Source organism: Theobroma cacao, chromosome 9 (assembly GCF_053813885.1).
Source record: "Theobroma cacao isolate CCN51 chromosome 9, ASM5381388v1, whole genome shotgun sequence".
Taxonomy (NCBI): Eukaryota; Viridiplantae; Streptophyta; class Magnoliopsida; order Malvales; family Malvaceae; genus Theobroma; species Theobroma cacao.
This window is the reverse complement of record NC_142647.1, coordinates 43,883,480-43,906,921: the sequence shown is the minus strand read 5'-3', so window position 1 is coordinate 43,906,921 and position 23,442 is coordinate 43,883,480. Positions and strand designations below refer to the sequence as shown.

General features: G+C 35.4%; 5 protein-coding genes across 9 annotated transcripts; 3 read left to right on the top strand and 2 right to left on the bottom strand.

Moving 5' to 3' along the window:
* Positions 1–238: 238 nt before the first annotated feature.
* LOC18590094 (hydroxyacyl-thioester dehydratase type-like protein) lies at positions 239–1,723 on the bottom strand. Of its 3 annotated transcripts, none has more exons than XM_018127482.2 (4): positions 1,448–1,722; positions 983–1,256; positions 785–900; positions 239–694 (listed from the first exon to the last, which is right to left on the bottom strand). In XM_018127482.2, exons 2-4 carry the CDS (start codon positions 1,253–1,255, stop codon positions 583–585), a joined length of 501 nt encoding a protein of 166 aa, XP_017982971.2. In that variant the 5' UTR covers position 1,256; positions 1,448–1,722; the 3' UTR covers positions 239–582. The 3 variants fall into 3 exon arrangements, with proteins under 3 accessions (XP_017982971.2, XP_007015477.3, XP_088666459.1); XM_007015415.3 differs by having other exon boundaries at positions 1,412–1,720; XM_088810333.1 differs by having other exon boundaries at positions 983–1,723.
* A 68-nt stretch (positions 1,724–1,791) lies between these two features.
* LOC18590093 (exonuclease V-like protein) lies at positions 1,792–5,576 on the bottom strand. The gene is made up of 7 exons (XM_007015414.3): positions 4,982–5,576; positions 4,748–4,852; positions 4,501–4,622; positions 3,639–3,788; positions 3,326–3,479; positions 2,926–3,002; positions 1,792–2,315 (listed from the first exon to the last, which is right to left on the bottom strand). Exons 1-7 carry the CDS (start codon positions 5,333–5,335, stop codon positions 2,042–2,044), a joined length of 1,236 nt encoding a protein of 411 aa, XP_007015476.3. The 5' UTR covers positions 5,336–5,576; the 3' UTR covers positions 1,792–2,041.
* Positions 5,577–6,723: 1,147 nt separating this feature from the next.
* LOC18590092 (RmlC-like cupins superfamily protein) lies at positions 6,724–9,102 on the top strand. Its single transcript, XM_007015413.3, has 5 exons — positions 6,724–7,085; positions 7,212–7,393; positions 7,566–7,646; positions 7,720–8,106; positions 8,460–9,102. Exons 1-5 carry the CDS (start codon positions 6,749–6,751, stop codon positions 8,946–8,948), a joined length of 1,476 nt encoding a protein of 491 aa, XP_007015475.3. The 5' UTR covers positions 6,724–6,748; the 3' UTR covers positions 8,949–9,102.
* A 1,914-nt stretch (positions 9,103–11,016) lies between these two features.
* PDIL5-1 (PDI-like 5-1) lies at positions 11,017–14,928 on the top strand. Of its 3 annotated transcripts, none has more exons than XM_007015412.3 (5): positions 11,017–11,276; positions 11,762–11,820; positions 11,936–12,111; positions 14,128–14,233; positions 14,601–14,928. In XM_007015412.3, exons 1-4 carry the CDS (start codon positions 11,163–11,165, stop codon positions 14,220–14,222), a joined length of 444 nt encoding a protein of 147 aa, XP_007015474.3. In that variant the 5' UTR covers positions 11,017–11,162; the 3' UTR covers positions 14,223–14,233; positions 14,601–14,928. The 3 variants fall into 3 exon arrangements, with proteins under 3 accessions (XP_007015474.3, XP_007015471.3, XP_007015470.3); XM_007015409.3 differs by having other exon boundaries at positions 14,596–14,928; XM_007015408.3 differs by having other exon boundaries at positions 11,018–11,276; positions 14,695–14,928.
* A 743-nt stretch (positions 14,929–15,671) lies between these two features.
* On the top strand, positions 15,672–23,203 carry LOC18590090 (Flavodoxin family protein). The gene is made up of 12 exons (XM_007015407.3): positions 15,672–16,061; positions 16,140–16,217; positions 16,336–16,440; positions 16,997–17,088; positions 18,009–18,193; positions 18,345–18,442; positions 19,447–19,521; positions 19,638–19,748; positions 21,016–21,150; positions 21,807–21,926; positions 22,153–22,369; positions 22,480–23,203. The coding sequence occupies exons 1-12, from the start codon at positions 15,921–15,923 to the stop codon at positions 23,007–23,009; spliced, it is 1,887 nt and encodes a 628-aa protein (XP_007015469.3). The 5' UTR covers positions 15,672–15,920; the 3' UTR covers positions 23,010–23,203.
* Positions 23,204–23,442: the final 239 nt, after the last annotated feature.

The following is a 23,442-nucleotide window of genomic DNA, read 5'->3' as shown; positions in this document are numbered from 1 at the left end:
AAAATTTTGTAATCCAGTGATAATTAAATACAAATTCAACTTTTCAAAAAAAAAAAAAGGTTTGTCATAAGACACACCCAGGTTCCAGATACGAAATTGAAACAGTCAATATAGAATTCATGCACGATATTGATGTAAACGTTATAATCTTCCTTGAGAGTGTTAAGATTCCAGGTTTAAATCCATCTTTCCTTTAAGCTAGCCAAACGTCTTCAATTTCGATCTCAAAGCAACAAAATCATGGTACAAGTCAATGAGCTTGTCATTGAGATTTCTGACCAATACGATAGAAGGATCACCGAGTCAATTATCTTGTTCATGCCTACGGGACAGCCACAAGCTAACAATGGGTTTTATTACAGCAGTAAAAACATGCAATGACTAAAATCTAGTGAAGCAGCTTCAACAAGAGCATGCATAGTATCAAAAGCTTAGGGAAACCATCAACAGCTGGACAGACCCTCAGTAGTTAGCGTCATCTGGAAAAACAAATCAGTGCCTCAACTCTTGCCAATAGCAAATATGAAAGGCATGGCACCTTCAAGGGTATGATGAACCCAAATTGTAATCGCATTCATGACCTCATTCCTCATATTGCACTTGTTCCACAGCTAGAGTTGGTAAAATTGTCATGGCCTCACCATCAAGAACAAGAAGCTGACCATTCTTGAAGCACTTGGTTGAGAATTTCGCTCTGAACCATGTAACGGAAAGCTTAAAACCCAAAGGCTACAATGTCTTGCTTACTTCAACAAAATGTGAAACTGAGGGGGATGTAACTTACAGGTATCTGTTCTTGGTATCTTTTATATTGACAGCATGTACCTCACCCACAATTTCATCTCCAATATAAACTGGCGACCTGAAGTGCAAGCTTTGCGAAACATATATAGCTCCAGGCTAAACAATTCCAAACACATGCACTTAGCATTAGACTGCACACCGAGTTTTGTGATAAATTAAGAAGGTGAAAGTGACTCACAAAGTGGGAGGAAATAATCCGAGGAAACAGTGAAGCAACAAGCATCCCATGTACAAGCCGATCTTCGAACCCAGCAGCTCGAGCAGATCCAGAATCCAAGTGCAAAGGATTTGCATCATGGGTCACTTTAGAATACTCAACAACATCTTTATCTGAGAATATTCTTCTATGTCTTAAAACATCTCCAGCTTTAAGTAGAGGTGATGCTGATGATGATGACGACAAGTATCTCAAAGAAGACACATTTACCAAGACAGAACTCTTCACGAACATCCTGAGAAACATAGCTAAAAAGGTGAAGACAAAACTCTTAAAAATTGTCTGTGGGTCATTACACCAAACGTTTCAAGTGCAAGCTTGTTTCCAACGATATGAAACAAGACCACTGCAGCTGATGTAGTAAGCAAACGTTATGTATAATTGAGATACCTAGAATTTAAGAATCTGGGTGGTGAACAAGTCGACCTTTTAGAATCGAATCTGGCGATTGGGCGTTGGGCTGTTGGCTGTTGAACGTTTGATAAGCCTTTCCCCAGCGTTGCTTGGCATGAAAACGCTAAACCACGTTATGTACTAGTTGTATTTTTTTTTTTTTGAGTTAATTAAAATGGCCTGGAAATTGTTTTTTGTTTTATTGTGTATCCACTCTTTGATAAGAGATTCAACATTTGATAAGCTTCTGAATATGTAAGTGGCTTATTTATACTATTTTCAGAGTTATTCTAATTGTTTCCTTGTTTAATTTGTAAGTTATTTATACTTTTGAGAATTTTATTCTAATTGTTCTATTCTCTTAAACTCAACTCAACTTAAGAAATGATAATCAATAAATTATGGTAATTCAGTACTTTACAACAGTTAGTCACCAAGACCTACAACAGATGCATTTGAACAAATACTACAGTTTTACAGCAATTCTTGCCAATAGAACAAATACACTACAACATCCAATGAATGTTGCAGCTAGCACAGAGAAGCATCTATAAAAACTGTGCTTCTTTTGCACAAGACAATATCATCCCATCACATTCACTTAGGAATGAACTTGTGAAAAGATTATCAAGGAGCTAGGTCAGTGTTCTGCTCTAGCTCAAAGGATTGTGAGGTATCAGAGCTCGTGGAGCCACGAGAACTATCGGGAGTGGGGTTTCCAGGGCAAACTGAAGCAAATTGACAATACCGACACTTCCAACGCTCTTCCTCAGGGGTGTAACTGGCTTCTCGCTCGCCCAACCAGAATTCGAGACTGCCTTGAATTTGTTTCTTGAGCCAGTCAGGATCATATGCAAATTGATCTTCACCAAGCACTGATTGATCTTTTTGTAGTTCATATCTGCTTCAAAGCAATTAGAAAACGTGACTTGATGGAAAACCTCACATATTACTATAGCTAAGGGTTGAACCCACATTAAATAACCTAAATTATATTCTATAATAAATACAATTAAGTTCCCTGGATACTAGTTCATTAAAATGGTTGGTTCATCATCATTCCTTCTTTGTTTTTCCAATTTGACATCAGCTAGTGCATTTTATGATAAATACAATTGAGTTCCCACCTTAAAAAGTTGACTAACAGGACATAGCATTAATAAATATGGCTTCTAAAATTCTCCTAATTTCTTTTTGTTAAATGTCAAAGCAGATATAGCATATGCCACTGTAACAAAATTTTTGAGGCATCCCAGTACACAAAGCAGTAGATAATAACATTGTCAGAAAACATTTCATATTGAGCTGTTTCTGACTGCCTAAACGTTTGATTTCGATCTCAGCAAACCGCTAAAACACGCCATGCTTCACCAAACCAAATCCCAAGCATCTTAATTATGTACATATAATTATGTCATACATTGTCTCCATGTAATGGTAAAACAAAAATATTCAACTGTCAAAAGTAAACAAAAATTAACAGAAAGTCTTTAAGACTACTTTTCACCCACCTCAATAGTAGCTGGTCCTGAGATGGGGGAAGCATGCTACATGTATTTCTGTAATATCCCACTATGTCATCAAGGGTCTGCACAGCCATTGAAGAGGAAAAATATATTTGAGCAAGAGTTGAAACCTTGAAGGTATTAAACTAATACTATTAGTTATCTTGGTAGTCTTAAATCTATGTTTCAACTCTCACCATGATGCACAAAATCATGACATTTATTGAATAGGCAGCAGATTAACCCATCCCCACCAATGAACACGACTCCAGGAAAAAAAATTGAATATAAGTATTGCATATTTTAGGGAATAAAAGTGATCGTACACATCACACACTGTAAATACCCTGACTATCCCAGATTGAATGGAACAAATAAATTAAAAAACATATACATATGAAGTTACCTTAGTTGGAAAACCTGAATTAGCAGTTTTCTCTCTGATGTCTTCAGATAATATATAGTTAGGGTTCAATGAAAAGAAATTGAAAAACTGTCTGGAAGGGAAGCTATCAGCAACCAAGGTGTCCCACAAATATTTGTAGCACATTAATTGAAACCTGACACAAAATAACGTTTTGATTCATGAAATCTTGCCAAATTTGGTACAAGCAATATAAAGTGGATAATAGACTAAAAGAGCTAAAGGCTAGCCATGAGAAAGATTCCAAATCTTCATAGTAGTTGCATTAAAACAGAAGCCAGTAAAATATGCATACCTTCCATTTCTCCTTTGTGGTTTACTAGGGAGAGAGTCTCGTACCCGAGTCTTTGTGTCTACTAATATTGGGTTTCTACCACTGCCTTTCTCAGACATTCTGATCTCATCAATAACTCCTACCAACCATACACCTTCCACAAAACCTATTCTGATGTTATATTACATCACAGTCCATCAGCAGGGAAATTAAAATGAAAATCCATAGCTCTAATTTACATCAAAGGAGAAAGAATTACTTGACGGGCAAATTAAACAACTACCACTGACCTAAAACAGGTTAACAAACAATTATTTTAAACGTCATTTTAACCAATTTTTGAACAACAAAAACTTTAATAAACTAAAACATTTCACCAGCACCATTTGCTGTCCAAATCCCAAAATGTAGCGTTCAGTAAACTTCTCTTTCATTTCTTCATTTCCACATAAATTTGTAAAATCCTGAAGAATTATTTGGGAAAAGAAAGACCTATCCTGAAGGTTTAAATGCAAGAACAGTAATTAAAACATAATCTGTAGCCAAACTTCATAAAATAGCTATTCTGATATCTAATCTTAGTTCTACAAAGGTTGATCTAGATGCCCGATGAGAAAAACTGCTAATTAAGATATGGCAATCTTGAAATATGGATCTAAAAACAGATTCTTCAGAAGTTCTAAACAACCGCTTCTGTTAAAATCAATTAGTCAAACCTTGTATGAAAGATGTAAAAACCTAGAGCTCAAGCACACCCTGTTACTCTTTCATGCATAAAATGATTGTATAACTCACTGCCATGTAGTGGCTGAGAGTTATCTTAACCATGAGGAGACACAGATGTATTCCGATTTTGGAGATATAGACAAACAGTTAAACTTACAGCGGTAGCTCTCGTGTAAGTCCTTCAAACAATAATTGGGTAGCACCAGTTACGAAATTAATAAACTTTATAGCCCAGGTATCTTCAACTGATTGAACACGAACTTTTACTTTCTTAACAACCTGCAAAGAAACACAACCAGCGTCAGATAATTGCATTAAGAGAACCTGACAAGTAATCGGGAAAACATGTAAAAAGCAGTCATATTTAAAGGAAATTTGAAAATTCTGGTGTTTAAAAAGAGAACCTCTTCTTCAAGTTTCAAATGGCGAGCCCGACCAGCTTTCATAGCTTTATTGATTTTTCGTTTGCCAAAGTGGAGGGCAAATTCCAGTTGCTTCTCACACCAGTCCTACGAAGATTTCAATTGAAACGCAAGTTTATACTAATGCCGCGTGTCTTCAAATTCAAAAACGAAAATTAAATTTTAAAAGCAAACCAAACCCATAATCTAAAAGCCTTGAAAAAAAAATTGCCATACCGCGGCGGTAAGATCAGTAACAGACAATCCCCTATCCCTTCTAAACCGAAGCAAAAAGGGTTGAGCCACTCTGCTCCTCTTCTGGGTACTTCTTAAATTGCAGGAATCTTCTATATCCGGCTCCCTAGAACCGTTTAAGCCTCGTTTAGACAAGAGGGAAATCGATTGGATCGACCTCATCTTGCTTGGCAAGAGAGACGGTGAACAAATTGAAGAAGAAACCAACGAGGAGGAGAGAGAGGAATGAGCTGCTGCGCAAGCTGCTTCGATCAGAGCCATCTCTTCTTCACTCACGAACTCGACTGGGATGTTGGGAATGTTTAGTTCTTGGGGGTTGGGAGGTGACTCAGCCATTTTCGATTTGATGAGTTTTTTGCGGGGAAACGACCGTTGGGAACAAACAACCGCCCGCCTAATGGGGTGGTTGCTTCAGTTTTTTGCAGTTTGATTTGGCTTTTTAATATTATTATTATAGATTTGTTTGCGTTGCATGGAAGCAAGGCTTAGAAGTTTAGACCTGAAATGTAGGCGTTGCCGTTAGTATTGTAATGGAGCCTTTACAGGAAGGCTTTGGGCTTGAATATAGGAAGTGTGCCTTTGAAAGGGATTTTATTAGCGGCTTAGTTATGCAAAAAGATTCAGCAGAAGTAAAAGTGGGGCTTCCTCATCTAGCCAAATGGAAGTCATAGAAAAAAAGAAAAAGAAAGATAAAAAAAAGACAGAAAAAAACAAGTGGAAAGAGCCCCCGTGCGTGGTCTCTCGTAGGCTTTAATTCCATGCATCTATCATGAAATGATGTAGCTGTGTTTAAGCGTCACAGTCACGAATCTCTTTTCTCAAAGTTGCCACCTTTTATTTCTTTGTCCGGAAGGAAAGAAGAAAAGACCACACTTCATTGCTTTTCGGACCATGTCTTGTTTTCACAACTTTTGATTTTTCGTTAAGGGAGAAGCAATCCTCTTCCCAGCCAGCCAGAGAGCACCAATCAGCATTGTTCCTTTTGAGAGTTTGGATTGAGCTTTAGGTATCTAGCCTCCTTCTAGCGGCCTGATTGGAAATTTGCCCCTTTGCCTGCGTTTACTAACTGGGCTTGAGCCCAAGAAGGAAGAGATGATGTGCTTAGTCTTAGAGGCTTGAAGAAATAGGGACCCATTTCCTTTGACATATTAAAAGGTGGAAAAACAATCCCCAAGGAAAGAAAAAATATTGAAAATAAAGATCAGCGCCTACGGTCAAAGCTCCATGTTAGTACTTCCAACCAACAAAGAAGACTTCACTGAAAAGACACAACTCACATAAGCTTATCTTGTTTAGAACCCCAAGCCAATTGCAATTTTAGTGCAAAAAGGTCATGCTTAACATAATTGTCTTTTTTCAGTTCGGGCCTCCTTTTGCTCTCCAATACTAGTGCATAAGCAAATACAATACTGTGAAAACAATATTGTAAATCTTAGACATAGAAAAAATTAATGCAAGGGAAATATGGAATGAACAAATTAAAAGAAGGAACTTACAGACAAACAAAATAAAGGAAAGAGGAAGAGATGGATCATGATACTTACATATATTGAAGCAAACAGACTTTGTCTAGCAGAGAACTGATATTTCTCACCAGATCGCAACTGTGTCTAAACCATAATCTGCCACCTAAACCAACAAACCATGCATGGATTACACGCGTCTCCCTGCATTCTCTCTTTCTCCTCTACATAAGCCACTCCAACTCAAATCAAACCAAAGAGTCAGCTAAGAAAGCAAAAGCTAAAAATGGGAAAGGGACTGAGCTTGTTGCTGCTAGTACTTGTCGTATGCTATGGAGTGACAATGGCAATGGCGTACCAAGGAGAGAAGGAATGGGAGCGAGAAGGAGAAACAGAAAGGAGGGAAGAGAAGGGTGGAGAAGCAGGAAAAGGAGAGGAATGGTTCTTGTTTCCAGACTCAAAGCCTGTGATGAAAACTGATGCTGGAGAAATGAGGGTGGTTAAAAGTCTTGGAGGGAGGATTATTGAAAAGCCATTGCACATTGGGTTCATTACAATGGAGCCTAAAACTCTTTTTATTCCTCAGTATCTTGACTCCAGTTTGATTCTCTTCGTTCGTAGAGGTATGCCAATTTCTCATTTGTATTTCTGTTACACTGATTACTGCAGTTGCTCAATTACACTATGGAAGTAAAGCAGATCAATGTGAGGAGCAAGGTAAATGCTGATGGATATTGGTATGGATGCAGGGGAAGCCAGGGTAGGCTGCATCTACAACGATCAGATGGTAGAGAGGCGAATGAAGATCGGAGACGTGTATCATATCCCAGCTGGTTCAACATTCTACATTTTGAACCCAGGGGAGGGGCAGAGGCTTCACATCATTTGCAGCATTGATCCCTCTGAAAGTTCGCAATTGGGTACTTTCCAGGTACAATACTCATAATTTAACTCCAGGCTAGGATTTCTTGGCTTGAAAGTTGCTAAAATTAGCTTTTATTGGGTTACACCAGTTCATGATCACAACACTTTTCCCTATTTCTTTTGTCAATGTAAGACTAACATATGAAATGATATATTTTGATTTCTGTATCTGCATGCAGTCTTTCTTTATTGGCGGAGGAACCTATCCAACATCTATCCTTGCTGGCTTTGGTCCTGAAACTCTCTCAACAGCCTTCAACGTAAGCAAAACACATCATCTCTATAGCCAGCAGATCATTGAGTGCTGCAATGAACTAACCAACATGATTACAGGTCTCAGTGTCGAAACTAACGGGGATTTTGAGCCAGCAGCAGGAGGGGCCAATTGTATATCTGACCGAGTCTCGCGCACCAAGCATTTGGACAAAATTCTCTCAACTTCAAGAGCAAGATAGACTGAAACACCTGAAGAAATTGATCCAAGAAGAACCTAATCAAGAGGAAGAGCAGCCAACCGAGTGGTCATGGAGGAAACTCTTTGACTCATTTTTCGGAAGCGAAGACAAAAATATCAAGGACAAAGCCCCAGACTGTTACAACATCTACAAGAGAAGCCCTGACTTCAAGAACAACTATGGATGGAGCATTGCGCTTGATGGATCCGATAACAACCCTCTCAAATACTCTGGCATCGGCATTTATCTTGTCAGTCTTACTGCGGTAATCAATTTCAAAACTTCTCAACCCTATGCATTACAGTTAGCAAACTCTTCTCTAATTGGATTATCGCATGCTACAAACAATTTCGAGCTTGATCTCTACTTATTTTTAGCAGCTTGATTTAACTAGACTATTCTTTAATGCAAAAAGAAAAACAAAAAATGTGGCTGTTTAGACTCTTTAGCTCAATTATATAACCTTTAGTAGCTAAAAAAAAAGTGTTCTCTTTCTTACAAAAGTGTAAAAGAAGTGCTGCTAGAGATTTTTTTAACAGGACAAGCTGAAAAACTGCTGATGATGGTCGAAGTTGTTGTACAATTGCCAATGACTCATGACTCTCCTTTACTTTTCAGGGGTCAATGTTGGCACCCCATGTGAATCCAATAGCAACCGAGTACGGTATTGTATTAAGGGGAACTGGTAGAATACAGATTGTATATCCAAATGGAACCTTAGCCTTGGACGCCAAGGTAAAAGAAGGTGATGTATTTCGGGTGCCAAGATACTTTGCTTTCTGTCAAATAGCATCACGAGCAGGCCCTTTCGAGTTCTTTGGATTCACTACCTCATCGTGCAAGAACCGGCCTCAGTTCCTTGTGGGTTCAAACTCACTTCTCCACACTCTCAGCAGCCCTGAGCTTGCAGCAGCGTTTGGTGTAACCCAGAAGAGGATGAGACGTGTTATCAATGCGCAACGTGAAGCTGTGATCCTTCCTTCGGCAGAAGCAGCACCAGCTGGGGAGGAAGATGAGAAGAAGAGAGTGAACTTTGAGGCAGTGCCAAAGGTGATCAAGAACTTGGGCAGTGAAATGATTATGGGTTTTGATGAGGGAGAAGTTTGATGGGCTTAGTTGATAAGATGGAAATGTTGGTCGCAGGCTAGCTAGGAAGCTTGGTGTTAGTTTTTATTTCGTCTTTTTGGCTTTCGCTTCTCTTCAGGGTTTTGTCAACGAGTTTTTCCACGAGTTGTGAATAAAACCACTGTGCTTTTCTTTTCGCCCCTCGACCGGACCGGAATCAGTGTCTTGTTTTGCTAGTACGGACTTTGCTGGAGCTATTTTTTTGTCTGTCATTCATCGATTAATCCTGGAAACAAAATTGTTGTTGGGGAATAATAAAGAAGAACGAGGAAAACAACAAGGAACACAACTTATTATTAGCGATTCAGATTCTAAAATATGATGATTCATGCCAGTCAAATTATTAGCAATCGATCTTCAAAGGATAACAAATTTTAATTTTTTAAAAAATTATTATAAAGTATTTTAAAAATATTGATCATAACAAATTTAATTATTTTTAATTATATTTAATCATGACTTGATAAAAATACTTTCGCAACTATTTCAAATAAATTAAACCATTTATCTTAATTTCTCTTCATCTATACTTTTGATTTCTCTCTCATCATCCAACTCTCTTTAATTTTATTAATTTTTCTTTTGAACATTCGTTTGTTGTACTCTCGATTTCTCTTACCTACACTTTTAAAACGCCAAGTTATACTTTTGATGTGTTTGGAGTGGATGATTATTTAAGAAATTTGATTTTTAAACAGTTTGGATGAAATTAAAACGGTAAAAATGATCACAGATATTTAAAATTATTTTTAATTAGATCAATTCGATACGTAAACAACAATAAACTTAAGAATTTGAAATTTATAAATCTAGAGTTTCAAAGGAAATTTTTTTCGATTTTTAATCAAAATATGAGTTTTAGATAAAAAAATTTATGTTTTGATTTATAAAAACATGTTAGAAACACTTTAATCGATATTAAAATGTTAAAAAAAAAACAAAAAGAAATGAAGAGAGTTAACAGAATTTGAAATTTTGATTCGTAATTAACAATATTTTAAACATGTAACAAAATTTTTGAATATGGCATGTACCTATAACATTTTTTTCAACACGACGTATAATATATTTTTGTATATGACGTGTAATAACTATTCTTTTTCAATATGGCTTGCAACAATATTTTTTATTCATAATGCGTAACATGTTTTTATACATGACGTGTAATAATAATATTTCTTTTTAACATTACGTGTAACAATTTTTTTTAATCATGACATGTAATATTAATATTTCTTTTTGAATATAACATATAACATCGTTAAAGGTAATTTTGTATAATTTAATTAAAAATAATTATTTTTAAAATACCTTATTTTTTAAAATGTCTCAAAATTTATCCATTTTGAGAAATAAAAGGATCAATGGGTTAACGAAAGGTAGATGTACAGTGAAGATAAAAATTTTCTGGTTACCTTTCCTCGTTATTATTCACATTCGTGTGGTATTATGTACCATTGGTTGGTGAATGTTCTTTCTTTAAATATAAACTATATATAAAATAATATGTAATATATTCATTTATTAGACTAATTTTCAAATTAAGATAATACCTATTTTGTTAATATATTGGAATTGAAATATTTTAACATGATTAATTAAATTAAGTCATTTTTAGATTTTCCATTTCTTGGTATTAGATTCATATCTTTACATACAAATTATTACATTTTAATAAAAAATAAAAACAAAAACAAAAATATAAAATGAAAATAATGAAAATAATATAAATAAATAAAATAATGTCATTAGACTTGTGCCAAGGCGAGCTCCAGGTAACCTAAAAGTTTTGGACAAAATCTCCAATAACCTAACTCAAGTCGAGTGTTGGACAAAATCTTTTAATCTCGATCTATTTATTTTTATTTAATTTTAAAGTACATTTTAAAAATATAAAATATTTTAACAATTAAATATAATTTAAATGAACAAACTAAAATTAAATTCGAATTTAATGTTTAAAATGTAAATCAAACTATAAACAACTCTAAATGTCACGTGCAAATAGCACGTGCCATGTGGCCTCTCTTCTTTAACTCTTGGCTGAGCCGTTGGCCTGAATCCGGCTCAAGAAGCAATCTGAGGAATCTTGAATCAGAAAATCTCCAGGCGTTTTACATTTCTCTCCAAAAAGGAAACGAAGAAATAAAGAAAACAAGCTTCAAAAACGAAGTTGTAAAATCACGATCGCCGGCCATGAAGAGCGACCGTCGTTTTACTCTCCTCCTCCTCCTGCTTTTCTTGATATCAATAACAGTTCACACAGAAGCCGAAGTCATAACCCTAACCCCCGACACCTTCTCCGACAAGGTAACCCAAATTTTCTCGTTATTCACATTCAACGTCGCAAAAAAAAAAAAAAGGGTTTTCTTTTACTTGAATCAAATCAGTTATCAAAGTTGTTTTTTTGTGTTTGTTTTCGTCAAAATTTAATTATGGGGTGACTACTTGTAAATTGTAGTATGAATACATTTGCAATTTACGTTCTTCCAGGGAGAATTTATTAGACATATTTTATTCAATATTGATTGAATTTTATTAGTGAATTGTTTTTAACGAAGTGTTAACTTTCCAAATTCTTTTGCTGGTGGCTGGAGATTTTTTGCTCCAGTGACTATCTTTTGTTCTTCTTTTCATGATTGGAATGAATTCTGCTCTTCAAAAAAAAAAAAAAAACTTTGACATCAAATTGAATAAATCTTGAACTGCATCAAATGAGTGGATAAAAGCACAGTAAATGAATATGAGTGCTTGGCGTTTATCTTGAATTTGCATTTTTTTTTTTTTGTTTTCAGGTAAAGGAGAAAGACACGGCGTGGTTTGTGAAATTTTGTGTTCCTTGGTGTAAGCATTGGTAAATATTTTCTGCCTAGTTTAGTCTATTTGTTTGAGCAAGCTAGATCTGATTATCGAGCTATCCGCAGTTCTAATTTGCTTACTAATGAATGTAATAATGTTTGGTTGTGCAGTAAGAACTTGGGGACGTTGTGGGATGACTTAGGGAAGGCAATGGAAGGAGAAGACGAAATAGAGATAGGAGAAGTTGATTGCGGTGTGAGCAAACCTGTATGCGCTAAAGTAGATATTCATTCATACCCCACTTTTAAGCTCTTTTATGATGGAGAAGAAGTTGCTAAATATCAAGGTAACAATCCTATTTCATCTGTTCCACTATGTTCAGTAGGAAGGAAGGGAAAGAGGTGAGGAAAGAAAAAAATGAATGCGAGAAAGGAAAGTTGTTTTTCCTTCCTTGTGATTGGTATGAAGGATAGAAAATAGAGGAAAAGAAAGAGGCTAGGGCTTCACTTATAAATAAAATCATTAACTTAAGCATAAAGAGTGTTTTCCTCTTTTCTTGGAAGTATTAGATTTGGAAGGAAGAGAAAGTTGCAAATCCATCTATTTTCTTTCCCATTCTATTTCTCTCCTACCAAACAAAGTAAAGGAAGTAAAGAAACACTATTTTCCTTCTGCTCCTGTTCCTTCCTCCCACCTTCCCTTCTACCAACATAATTTTCATGTTTTTAATATGCTGTTTAATACGAACTGTGAATTTCATGTTCTTTGTGAGGCATTTGTAGTGTTATTGCATATAATTTTGATGCAAAGGATTAACATTTCATTCTAAAGTAAAAGATATTGCAATCTGCAATAAGTAGTTATTGGTTGCGTCAACTCAATAGGGGATGGAGAGCTTTTTGGGACCATGATTGGGCACTCAATCAAAGCAAGCAAAATAAGCTGTGAATAATACTAGTGTAGAGTGTACTCTCTTAGTGGAAGCAAAGAGGGCTCAATGGATTAGAACCTTTTAAGGGGAGGTAGTCTCTATTTTGTCAAACTATTGTTTCTGCTACCTATTTATGTAGCCTGAATTTCTTCCAAAAGGTAGCTGTACCTTATTTGTTAGGTATCTGGTCTGATTTGTCAATACTTCTGGATCCTCTGTCCATATGTATACATCAGAGGCTGGCATTGTCCTGGAATATGTCTCAATTGCTTCTTGAGAGGGACAAGTCTGATTTGTTCTCTTCACATAAACCAGTTCTTATGCAGCAAGCTCTAGGGATCAATGATTTAGATGCAGATCTAAGGCCACTGTAATTAAACAAAGTAGAAAGAACTCAGGCTGGTTAAGCTCTCACTTGCATTGGGAGAGCCTTATATGCCTTAGGAAGAAAAGTGCCAAAAGGCTTATGCTATCTATCATGTTCATAGGGCCGTTTTGGGTTTGAGTTGAGATCAAGCTGGGGAAAATGTAGATAAGTGATAGTATTTCTCTCACATCATCACCCTTTATTCTCTTTTTTTTTTTTTTTTTTTGAGCAGTTTTTTTTTGGAAGTCAAGTCTTGAAGCGAAAAACATGTTTTTTCATGTATGCATGGCACAAAATCTAGTTTGATTTGTTGCCTAAAATTATTATCTGTGACATTAGTGACTTAATTATTTCACCAAATGGTAAAATGTTACATTTTTCTTTGAATTTCTAATTGCATTGTTAAAGGCTATTATATAATGAAATATCTGAATGTGGGCATGCCTGTTTATTTATCTGTTAATGTGTTTCAGATGAAAATAGCAAATCTATATCACTCAGTGTACAAGTGTTTCCAATTCATCTGAACTACTTGTGAGATTCTTTTAATGATAAAATATGATATTTGAAAATTCATCGAATTTTACAAGTTGTTCATCATTTGATATTCCTCAACTTAGTTTAAGTGGACATTTCTCTTTTGTAGCTACCGACATTTTAGAGCTAGCATGTAGGTAAGTTACTGAGCTTTCTGGGCCTTTTGGCCACTCAACTTGGCTAATCTTTATAAAGGACTATCTAACATGGTATTTATATTGTTATGATGCATATCGCAATCAAAGAAGTCTAGCTTGAAAGAACTGGAATTTTCTTTTCCCTTTTTGAGCAATTTGACTCGACCTGAACTGAATATGAGTCAAAATCACCTCTAAGCAGGATAAATCTAGTTATTGGTAGTTGATCTGATTTCATTGAATGCCACATCAACATAAAATATATGTTTGGGTTCATCTTTCTATGCATCATAATAAGCATTAGTCCCTAAAGATTTCAAAAGACCATGTTTTGGAACTATTTCTGTTAATTGAGTTATTTTCTCCCTTGCATGTTATGCAATTGACCAGGGCCAAGGGATGTTGAATCACTGAAAACATTTGCCGTTGAAGAAGCAGAAAAGGCTGCAGAAAACGCACAGCTAGGCATTGATAAAGAGTTATGATCATTTCAAAGGTAAGAACCCAGGTCTCTTCAGTATGCTTAGCAGTTCCATGAAATATTTGCCTGAAATCTGTTATAGCAGTTAAGAATGATGAAAAAAGAAGTAAGAGAGAGAAAAAGGATAATTGAAGTTTGAAGCTGCTTGTATGAAACCAAATATCGATGCCAAAAGCACGGCTAATAATTGGACAAGGTTTATAACTTTCTAAGCCACACACCACTAGATCTCTTATTTATGCTTCCTATTTTTGGTGCAAAATAATGGGCATGAAATCTCCTGTACTGCTATAGCATTCTGTGAAGGACTAAAAATTGAATAGAGTTTGCAAGTATAAATTGCTTCTCAATTTCATTTCATGTAACCGTTCTTGCAGAATAGTTTGTAAATGTCACTCAGGGAAATTGATTTCAAATACGTACTGGAATTCAGTATGTTCTTGGATTGTTGATCAGTATATTATCATCCGATGCAGAGACTAGACTTCCGAGCAGAAACAGGGTTTGGGTCGCTGTTCACAACAGGATGCTTAAATTTTGAAGACACCCCAACTCACACATGATATGCTGGGCTGTACTGGATTGTATCACGAATATGATGTTTTTATGTAATTTCTGCATATTTCTAGCCAGATGCAGGACTAATCTCGTGGGCATGGCAATGGCTTGTTTTTACACTGAATGTTGGCATGTTTTGAGCTAGTTGTGCATGGTCTGGGTATGAGCATCCTAATTTTAGTAAATCAAACCAATTTTTATAGGCAGGATAGAAGCAGTATTTAAAATTTTAATTGGAAGGCTTTTTCTTTTCTTTCTTTCTTTTTTTTTTTTGTTCCAAATAAATAGACTATATATATATATAAGATTTAATAGTGAAATATTAATTCACTTAAAAGCAAATGATAATATATAAGAATAGCATGATATAATCATAAAATTAATATCATATGAAACGACTTAAACTCAGATCATATGATTTCAATATAATAATTTAATTAATTTTATTTTCCCGATTTAATAGTTTTAAGCACTTAAAGCTTATTATTGAAAAAAAATATGCAAACCAAAATTGTAGTATAAATGATTGAATATATTAAAGATGGAAGGAAATTAAGAGGCTTTTGGTATTAGGAATGTTATGCATTTAAATCGAGAATAAATACACGGTCATATTTGTATAAAAAAAATTCATGAAATTGTCCGATGATCAATGAGAATATAATTTCTTTATTTTTTTAAATTATCTTAATCTTTATGTTATGAACTCATATTTTTAATTTAAAAAACATAAAGACCTTTGACACTTTTCTTCGATTTATAAATAAATTTTTATTTACTCAATATAATAATTTTAAATCGAATACTATATTATCATTTTTTTCAAAAAAATTATCAATATATGTTATATACATATTGATATTATAATATTATTTTTAAAAAATTTCATAATTAACCATGAAACCCAAAACATTCAGGTCGAGCCAGGAGCTCAAGAACACGCAAATCTTAATTTTCTCCACCTTGCCCGACGGCTGTAGGCTGTAGCCCACTAACCGAAATTAATCAGGATCCGGACTCTCACCTGCATGTAACCCGACCCGTAATCAATTTTCCCCCAACCTTCCTTCTACAGGTTCTTGAATCTTCCTTCGATTCCAATAAACCCTAAAAAGAACAATTTTTGTCAATCGCCAAGTTCACAATGGAGATTAAATCAAAGAAACTACTGATACTATACGCAACTCAAACTGGAAATGCATTGGATGCGGCCGAGCGTATTGCTCGAGAAGCTGAGCGCCGAGCCTGCCTCGTAGTCATTCGTTCGACCGACGAATATGATGCTGTAAATAGTCTCCTCTTTTTCTTTTTACTTTTCGAGTTAAAAGTTTTTGGTTAATGGTAACTTGTTACTTTTTTGCAGAGCTCCTTACCTGAAGAAGACGCTGTAATTTTTGTTGTTTCTACCACGGGCCAAGGGGATGCTCCAGATTCCATGAAGGCAATGCTAGTTCTTATTAGTTATCCTAAAAAATCATAACTATCTTCTCATTGTTATTATTTTTGGAATGTGCCTCAAAGTTATCGTTTTGAGTTTCCTAATATTATCTGTATTGCAGGTATTTTGGAGGTTTCTTCTACAAAGAAATCTAGGCAGCCACTGGTTGGAAGGAGTTCATTACGCTGTGTTTGGATTAGGTGATTCTGGCTACCAGAAATATAATGTAATGGTTTTTCGGAGTTCCTTTGGTGAATTGTCAAATTCATGTCTACTTTCTTCCACTTACATATAGTAGTTAGAATTTTCATATATTAGATTTTTTTAATTCTTCATGATATCGTAGAATCTGTGTAGCTTAGATGATGACTGTAGTTACCATTCCTCATATTTAATAAGTACAATGTTTGAGGAAGCAAATGAGTTCATAGAACATGATGACTGTTATCAAATGCGGGGTTTTAGCCATTGCCAAAATTTGAAAAGCATAGTATTGATGCTTTGTTTATATTGCTTCATGAGGGCCGGAAGTTTCATAGTATATGTATGTGTAATAAAGTGTCTATTGCAAATTAAATTATCATGGAATATCTCCTGGTACATAATTTGTTTAGCTGTGGACTCATATGGTGTTAGAACTATCGGACACTGTTCTATAAGCTAAGAATCAGGCAGCTTTTTGTAGTTTTGAATTTTTATTAAATGGCTCGTCAAGTAGTTTGATGGACTCAGTTCTTGGTGCTTAATTAGAGAAACACTTAATTTGATAGCTGTGGCTGCAGTTTGTTGCAAAGAAGCTTGATAAAAGACTTTCAGACCTTGGGGCTACAGCTGTCGTTGAGAGAGGTTTGGGAGATGATCAGCATCCTTCAGGGTATGGTTGCTAATTACTTTGCTGAAGAAGATCATTTAACTTGGTGTGATAGCAGGTTCTTTAACTATATTGTTTTCAGAGTTCTTAATTTCAGCATATGCTTTGGTTTCTTTAAATGTTTCACTGTTGACTAATCAAGACCAGTTAGAAATTGTTGCAAAAACCTATAAAGACAAAGATGAACCTATAAGATCCCGTGGAATTAAAATGATGGGTGTAAGCAAGATAATCTAGATTTTAAGAGAGATTTGAGTGGTTTATATATGATCCTATTTTAGTTGCCTATTCAAAATTTTCTTTTGGGCATATCTGGTGCATGCATCCCATATCTTAGTTCGTTAGTTTATTAAAAATTTCAAAACCTTTGTTACATAAAAATAAAATTCTTTGGGATAAGTTTTCATTTATGAATGGTTTTGTTCGTGGAAAGCAGTGCACTTTAGTGCCAAGAGTGGATAATTTATATCAACCCTGGTATTCTGAAAAGAATTGATGACCTTAGAAGCCATCTATTTTCCTGTAGGAATCATGTGGATAGTTTAGGTTAACTGTAGCTGCTAGAAACCTAGCGGCCATCAATATGTACTGCACACAGACTTTGTACTTCATGGAGCAGAAATATCACTATGCTACAAGTGCATTATAAGATCACCTCAGTTGAAATATGGTTAAATAAAAAGGATCTTTGCTGTTTCTGGAAGAAATTCCAAGTAGACTTTTGAATCATTCATGGATGTGAGGTTGAGTTGCACCCAATATAGGTTTCTTTTTTGCCCTCCAAGTTTGCGTGATGTTTTTTCTTTTCTGTTCTTTTTTTCTTTTTTGATTTGAGGTTTTGTTGATGTTTAGGTTAAAAGATAAGTTGAACAGAAAGTTGACTAGGAAAAATTGTTAACTGAAATTTTAATTTATATTCGCAGGTATGAAGCTGCTCTGGATCCTTGGATGTCAGCATTGTGGAGAAAGTTGTCTGAGATCAAACCCAATTTCTTCCCTGAAGGCCCAAACTTTTTGGTTCCAAATGTGGAATTAATTGGCCGACCAAAATTTCAAGTCACTTACCATAACATAGACAAGATGGATTCCCAATTATCATCTGCCACAGGTAAATTGAAAAGAAAAAATGAAAGGGTATTGAGCAAGTGGAATCCTTGTGCTTTAGATTGATGTCTCGATATAATTTTATTTCATCTTCTTTTCTCTTTCTGTTTTTGCCTTTTCCACTTAGAACATACTCTCGCTTATGTTTCTCTCAGATTTTGAATATCTTGAGATGCAAATTGGAAGGGCTTGCTCAATGTATGCTGGAAAAGTTTCTCATGAGAAGTGCAAGCCTGACGCCTTTCTTAAAATGGTATTTGTAACATATTTTACCATACTGTTTAAGAAAGCTATGTTATTTAATTATATGTTCTTCATGACCACATTGTTCAATCCATTGTCTTGCCCAATGACACTTGACGATGGCTCAATTCTGTAGTTGTGTACCTTGTTGTCCAAGTTTGAAAGCCAGCATTTACGGAACATGCAACACCAATTATATTGCTTTAGGATAAATAATTCATCTCCTAGTTAAAGCACAAAGATGTTTCATTGCCTATTATCTTCTCCCAACGATTTGCTCTATTGTGTAATAGGCTTTTGCCAAATGAATATTAAAACCATCTATACACACAAATAAACATGTATTTCTCATGAAAGAAGATATATTCATATCCATGTGAAAGAAAGTTGAAATGCAAGTAATAATATTGTTTTTGGCTGGAGAAGAACTAGCTACTAAAGTGATGGAAAGTTGCTCTTTTTTTTTTCCTTTTCGGCATGAAAGTTGAGGGCTAGAAACTTTGGGTAGAATGCAATCTAGATGTATTTCTCATTGGTTGCAAATTAGTAAGGCTATTCTGTGATTTTGGGGCATTTTCATTCCCCAGTTTCTCTTTTAATCCATAAGACTAAATGGAATTTTAACTTATTAATTTTTGTTGTTCATTAATTAAGATAATCAAATTTATTTTGTTAAAATGAAACCCTATTAAGGACTTCCTTAGATGCCTTGAATGCGTTATTAAGGAATATTTAAGCCCTATTCTTTAGCACAGAATTGCATTTGGTGGTTTGGAAATATCATTCAACAGAAAAATGAATTAAAAATAATAATTAAGATGAAGTTTATTATTTAAAAAATCTTATTATGTGAAACTATATTTATCCATTATCTTTAGATATTGTTTGGTAGTTTCTACCCGTGGTTGGCCGTTGGATTGTTCATGAATATAAAATTAATATTTAATAGTCTTGGTTTATGGGGTATTTTGCTTTGTCTATATTTTTCTCAGATGTTTTAATTTGCTTTTGCAGATAAAAAATTTCCCATTGACCAGAGCAAGTCACGAAAAAGATGTATGTCACTTGGAATTTGAATTTGTTACACAGGTAGGTTTTTTGTTGTTGCTTACATTTAATTTTTGGTGCTGCTCACCTTTCAAACCAGACCCCTTGGCTATTGCATGATGGTTTTTGGTCTTTTTTTTTTTTTCTGTATATTTTAGGTGGTTCAATATGAAATTGGTGGTGTCCTAGAGGTTCTTCCTTCTCAAAATCCTGCAGCAGTTGATTCTTTCATACAGCACTGTAATTTGGACCCTGAATCATTCATAAGTGTAAGTTCTTTCCATATTGGCTAACTGTAGTAATCATTCTTTCTGATGCTCCTGTCTTTTCATGTTCTTTATTGATGTTATATTTGCATCAACTACATGTTCAAACAATACTGCAGCAGACGTTTAGGGACTCATCTTGGAAGTAGAGAACTACAATGTATGTGAGAAATGTCTTACACCACTTTTCCCCTATATTCTCTTGTTTTTCCTTCTATTTGCCACCATTCAGTCGGGGTCTTACTCCCAAAGATCAAGGCCAGTATTTCAACAAACTTACACAAAGTTTGTGGCACTTGCTCAGGTGACATTAATTAGACACCATCTCAATTGTCTGAGTATAATGTGCAACTATATTAAAGATGAGAAAGCCAGCAAATATCAGTACTTGGTGAGCATCTTGTTAGTGGATAGCCCTTAGTAACATAGGAATTATCTCTTGTTGTAACACAAGGTGATTGCTAAGTTGGCTATTTATACCAGCCCTAAATCTTTGCTAATTAGTCCCCAACTTACAGAAATTTTTTAAAAAACAAACCAAAAACATATGTTAAAAACAAATAAGGGACCCTATGCCACATCATTGGGCTTTCATGATACTTTAGCCCAAATACGACAACACAAGGTGACTGCTAAGATTGTCGTGTTATCTCTCGGTTTTGGTCATGACAGGTAGTGTTTTTAAACAATAGAAATATTGATTTAAATATGCTCACATAATGTATCTAGCATTCTATCAACATTGCCTTAAAGCTGCAAGCTGGATATTTTGGTTATTGGCACGGAAGTCTTCTCTAACATCCGCTTTTAATGTTTAAGCTTGTACCTTTTTGAATCCTTCAATATGCATAAATATCCTCCTAACCTGCTCTATCTTTGTGTGCTTGGTTTTGGACTTGTTTGCTTTGATATTTTCATTTTTATTGTGATTAGACTTCGAATACTTATTTGTTGCTTGTCAATTTGCTTTATAATGCATTGGTCATATTCCCTTGTCATGGTAATTTCTTCCAGCTGCCTGTATGATAATAGCCTTATGGGCCTATGGCAGTATATCCCTTGTCATGGTCATATTTACCACTTTTCATAGTTTGACAGTATTTCACATCCATGGGTTAGAACACTGCTTGTTGTTTCGTAGTTAATATTCTTGTCTATCGTGGTTGCCAAAACTCTTTTGGCCTTTTGTACACCTCACATGCATAAGAAACATTGAAGCCATGATCTTGCCATATACTAACCTTGTGCTGACAAATATGTTTTATTTCAGATCCATCCGAGGGAATTGGAAAATCACCATCTTGATGACAATGTAAATACTTTGGAGGTGCCCATTAAATTAAGAACTTTTGTGGAACTGACAATGGATGTCGCATCTGCTTCCCCTCGACGCTATTTCTTTGAGGCAAGATCCTGTATGTTTTAACTTCTTTGGTTTTCCTATTATGGAATTTTGCTATCAAGCTATTCCTCCCACCTTTAATTAGGTAAAATGTGATGCACTTTTGTTTCCTTCTCCTGAGACGTCATTTCACTTGCAGTATCAACTACCACGATTATCTCAGAAGATAACTTCAAAAACGAAAAGTGTTATACTTTCCTGTAATTTTCAATTAAATACTCTTCATATAAAAAGGTGCATTTCAATCAGGGTATTATGTTTAAGACAAATGTATGCATTTTGATTAAGGCCATGTTCTAAGTTACAATCCTACCATACGTGTCATTTTTCATTTTGTAGAAAACTGATTGTACAGTATAGATGCTTGTTACCTCCCTCTCATGCCTTGTGGTAATGATTCCTTTGACATTTAGTACCTTTACCAGACCTTTGCCATAATGATGCTATTTATAGATCAAATTTTTTAGTGGTCTACGGCTCCATTTCCTGTGCCCCTTATGGAAGTTTGTCATAAATGTATCACCATGAATATAATTCATGGGCTTTATACAAATAAAGGTCTTAAAAATGATTTCTGATAAAGAAAAGAAGAAAAGAAACTCAAAGTTTTCCAAAGGTTTCAATTCTTGTTTCCTATCTGACAACATCAATATTTGCAGGTTATGAGCTTCTTTGCAACTGCTGAACATGAGAAAGAAAGGCTTCAGTATTTTGCCTCACCTGAAGGAAGAGATGATCTTTACCAATACAACCAGAAGGAACGAAGAACTGTTCTAGAGGTAAAGTGAAATAGATTTAGTACATGCATAATGCCATTTTTGGTGCTTTGTAGTTTATTCTAATGGTCATCTTCCTCTGTATTTTGATATTTTCAATTTTTTTTTTTTTTGGTTTGGATGAGGATGACAAATTATCCCTCTGTTCAATTTTATACTAAATACTAGATTTTAAAGAAAAATGCAACTTCCACTGCAAACAAAATTGATTTCAATCTTCATGATACAGGTATTGGAGGATTTCCCTTCTGTGCAAATACCATTTGAGTGGTTGGTGCAGTTGGTTCCTCCACTGAAAAAAAGGGCTTTCTCCATTTCTTCTTCCCCTTTGGCTCACCCCAATCAAGTGCATTTGACTGTGGATGTCGTGTCATGGACAACACCATTCAAGAGGAAAAGGAGAGGCCTCTGCTCAACATGGCTAGCCAGTCTCAATCCTGAACAAAGTATGGGTGTCAGATTATAAGCTCCAATTATTTTCGTCATTGTAACTTACAACTGTATGTACTATGCAACATGTGTTAGTCATGCTAAAATATGTATTTTGTTTGAACAGGGATATACATTCCAGTATGGTTTCGTAAAGGTTTGCTTCCTCCCCCACCACCTTCACTTCCCCTCATTCTTGTTGGACCTGGAACTGGTTGTGCACCTTTCCGAGGATTTGTAGAGGAAAGAGCTGCACAGAGTTTGTCCGGTTCAATTGCTCCAATTATTCTCTTCTTCGGTTGCCGAAATGAGGAGAATGACTTTCTTTATAGAGACTTTTGGTTGTCCCATTCACAAAATGATGGGGTGCTTTCAGAAGCCAAAGGTGGTGGGTTTTATGCTGCCTTCTCGAGAGACCAACCCCTGAAGGTTTATGTGCAACATAAAATGCAGGAACAAAGCCAAAGGATTTGGAATCTGCTGTGTGAGGGAGCGGCTATCTATGTTGCAGGCTCTTCAACGAAAATGCCATCAGATGTCATGTTAGCTTTTGAGGAGATTATATCCAAGGAGAGTGGGGCCCCAAGGGAATCGGCAGCAAGATGGCTTAGGTCTTTAGAAAAAGCTGGTAAATATCATGTTGAAGCTTGGTCTTGAGCCCTGCTTAATTCATCTATACTGTGAGTGTACACGTACAGCATTTAAACTGTTCTATTGCAATTCTTGTCAGCTTCTGAGCGAGTGAGAGGGTGAAAACATCCGTCAATGGACTAAACTGCCAAATTGGTCGCTACTAATGATTTCTTGATTGAAAAATAAACCAGACGAAAATGCTACTATTTTAGATTTAACATCCATCTCTACTGCCACCCTTCAATACCCAGAACAGTTCACTCTGCCTGTCATATGCACCCTTTATATACACTTCGGATGATGAGTTTTATTGTGACAGAAAAACAAGACAAATCTACTCGAGTATATTATGGTGCAGAACATAAATTCATTGTAGAGATTGGCTGTGTCGTCTTTGAGGTTGGCTACTTTTTCAATTCAGCATAGGTCAGAACCTGAATGGTAGTAATGTTTTCAT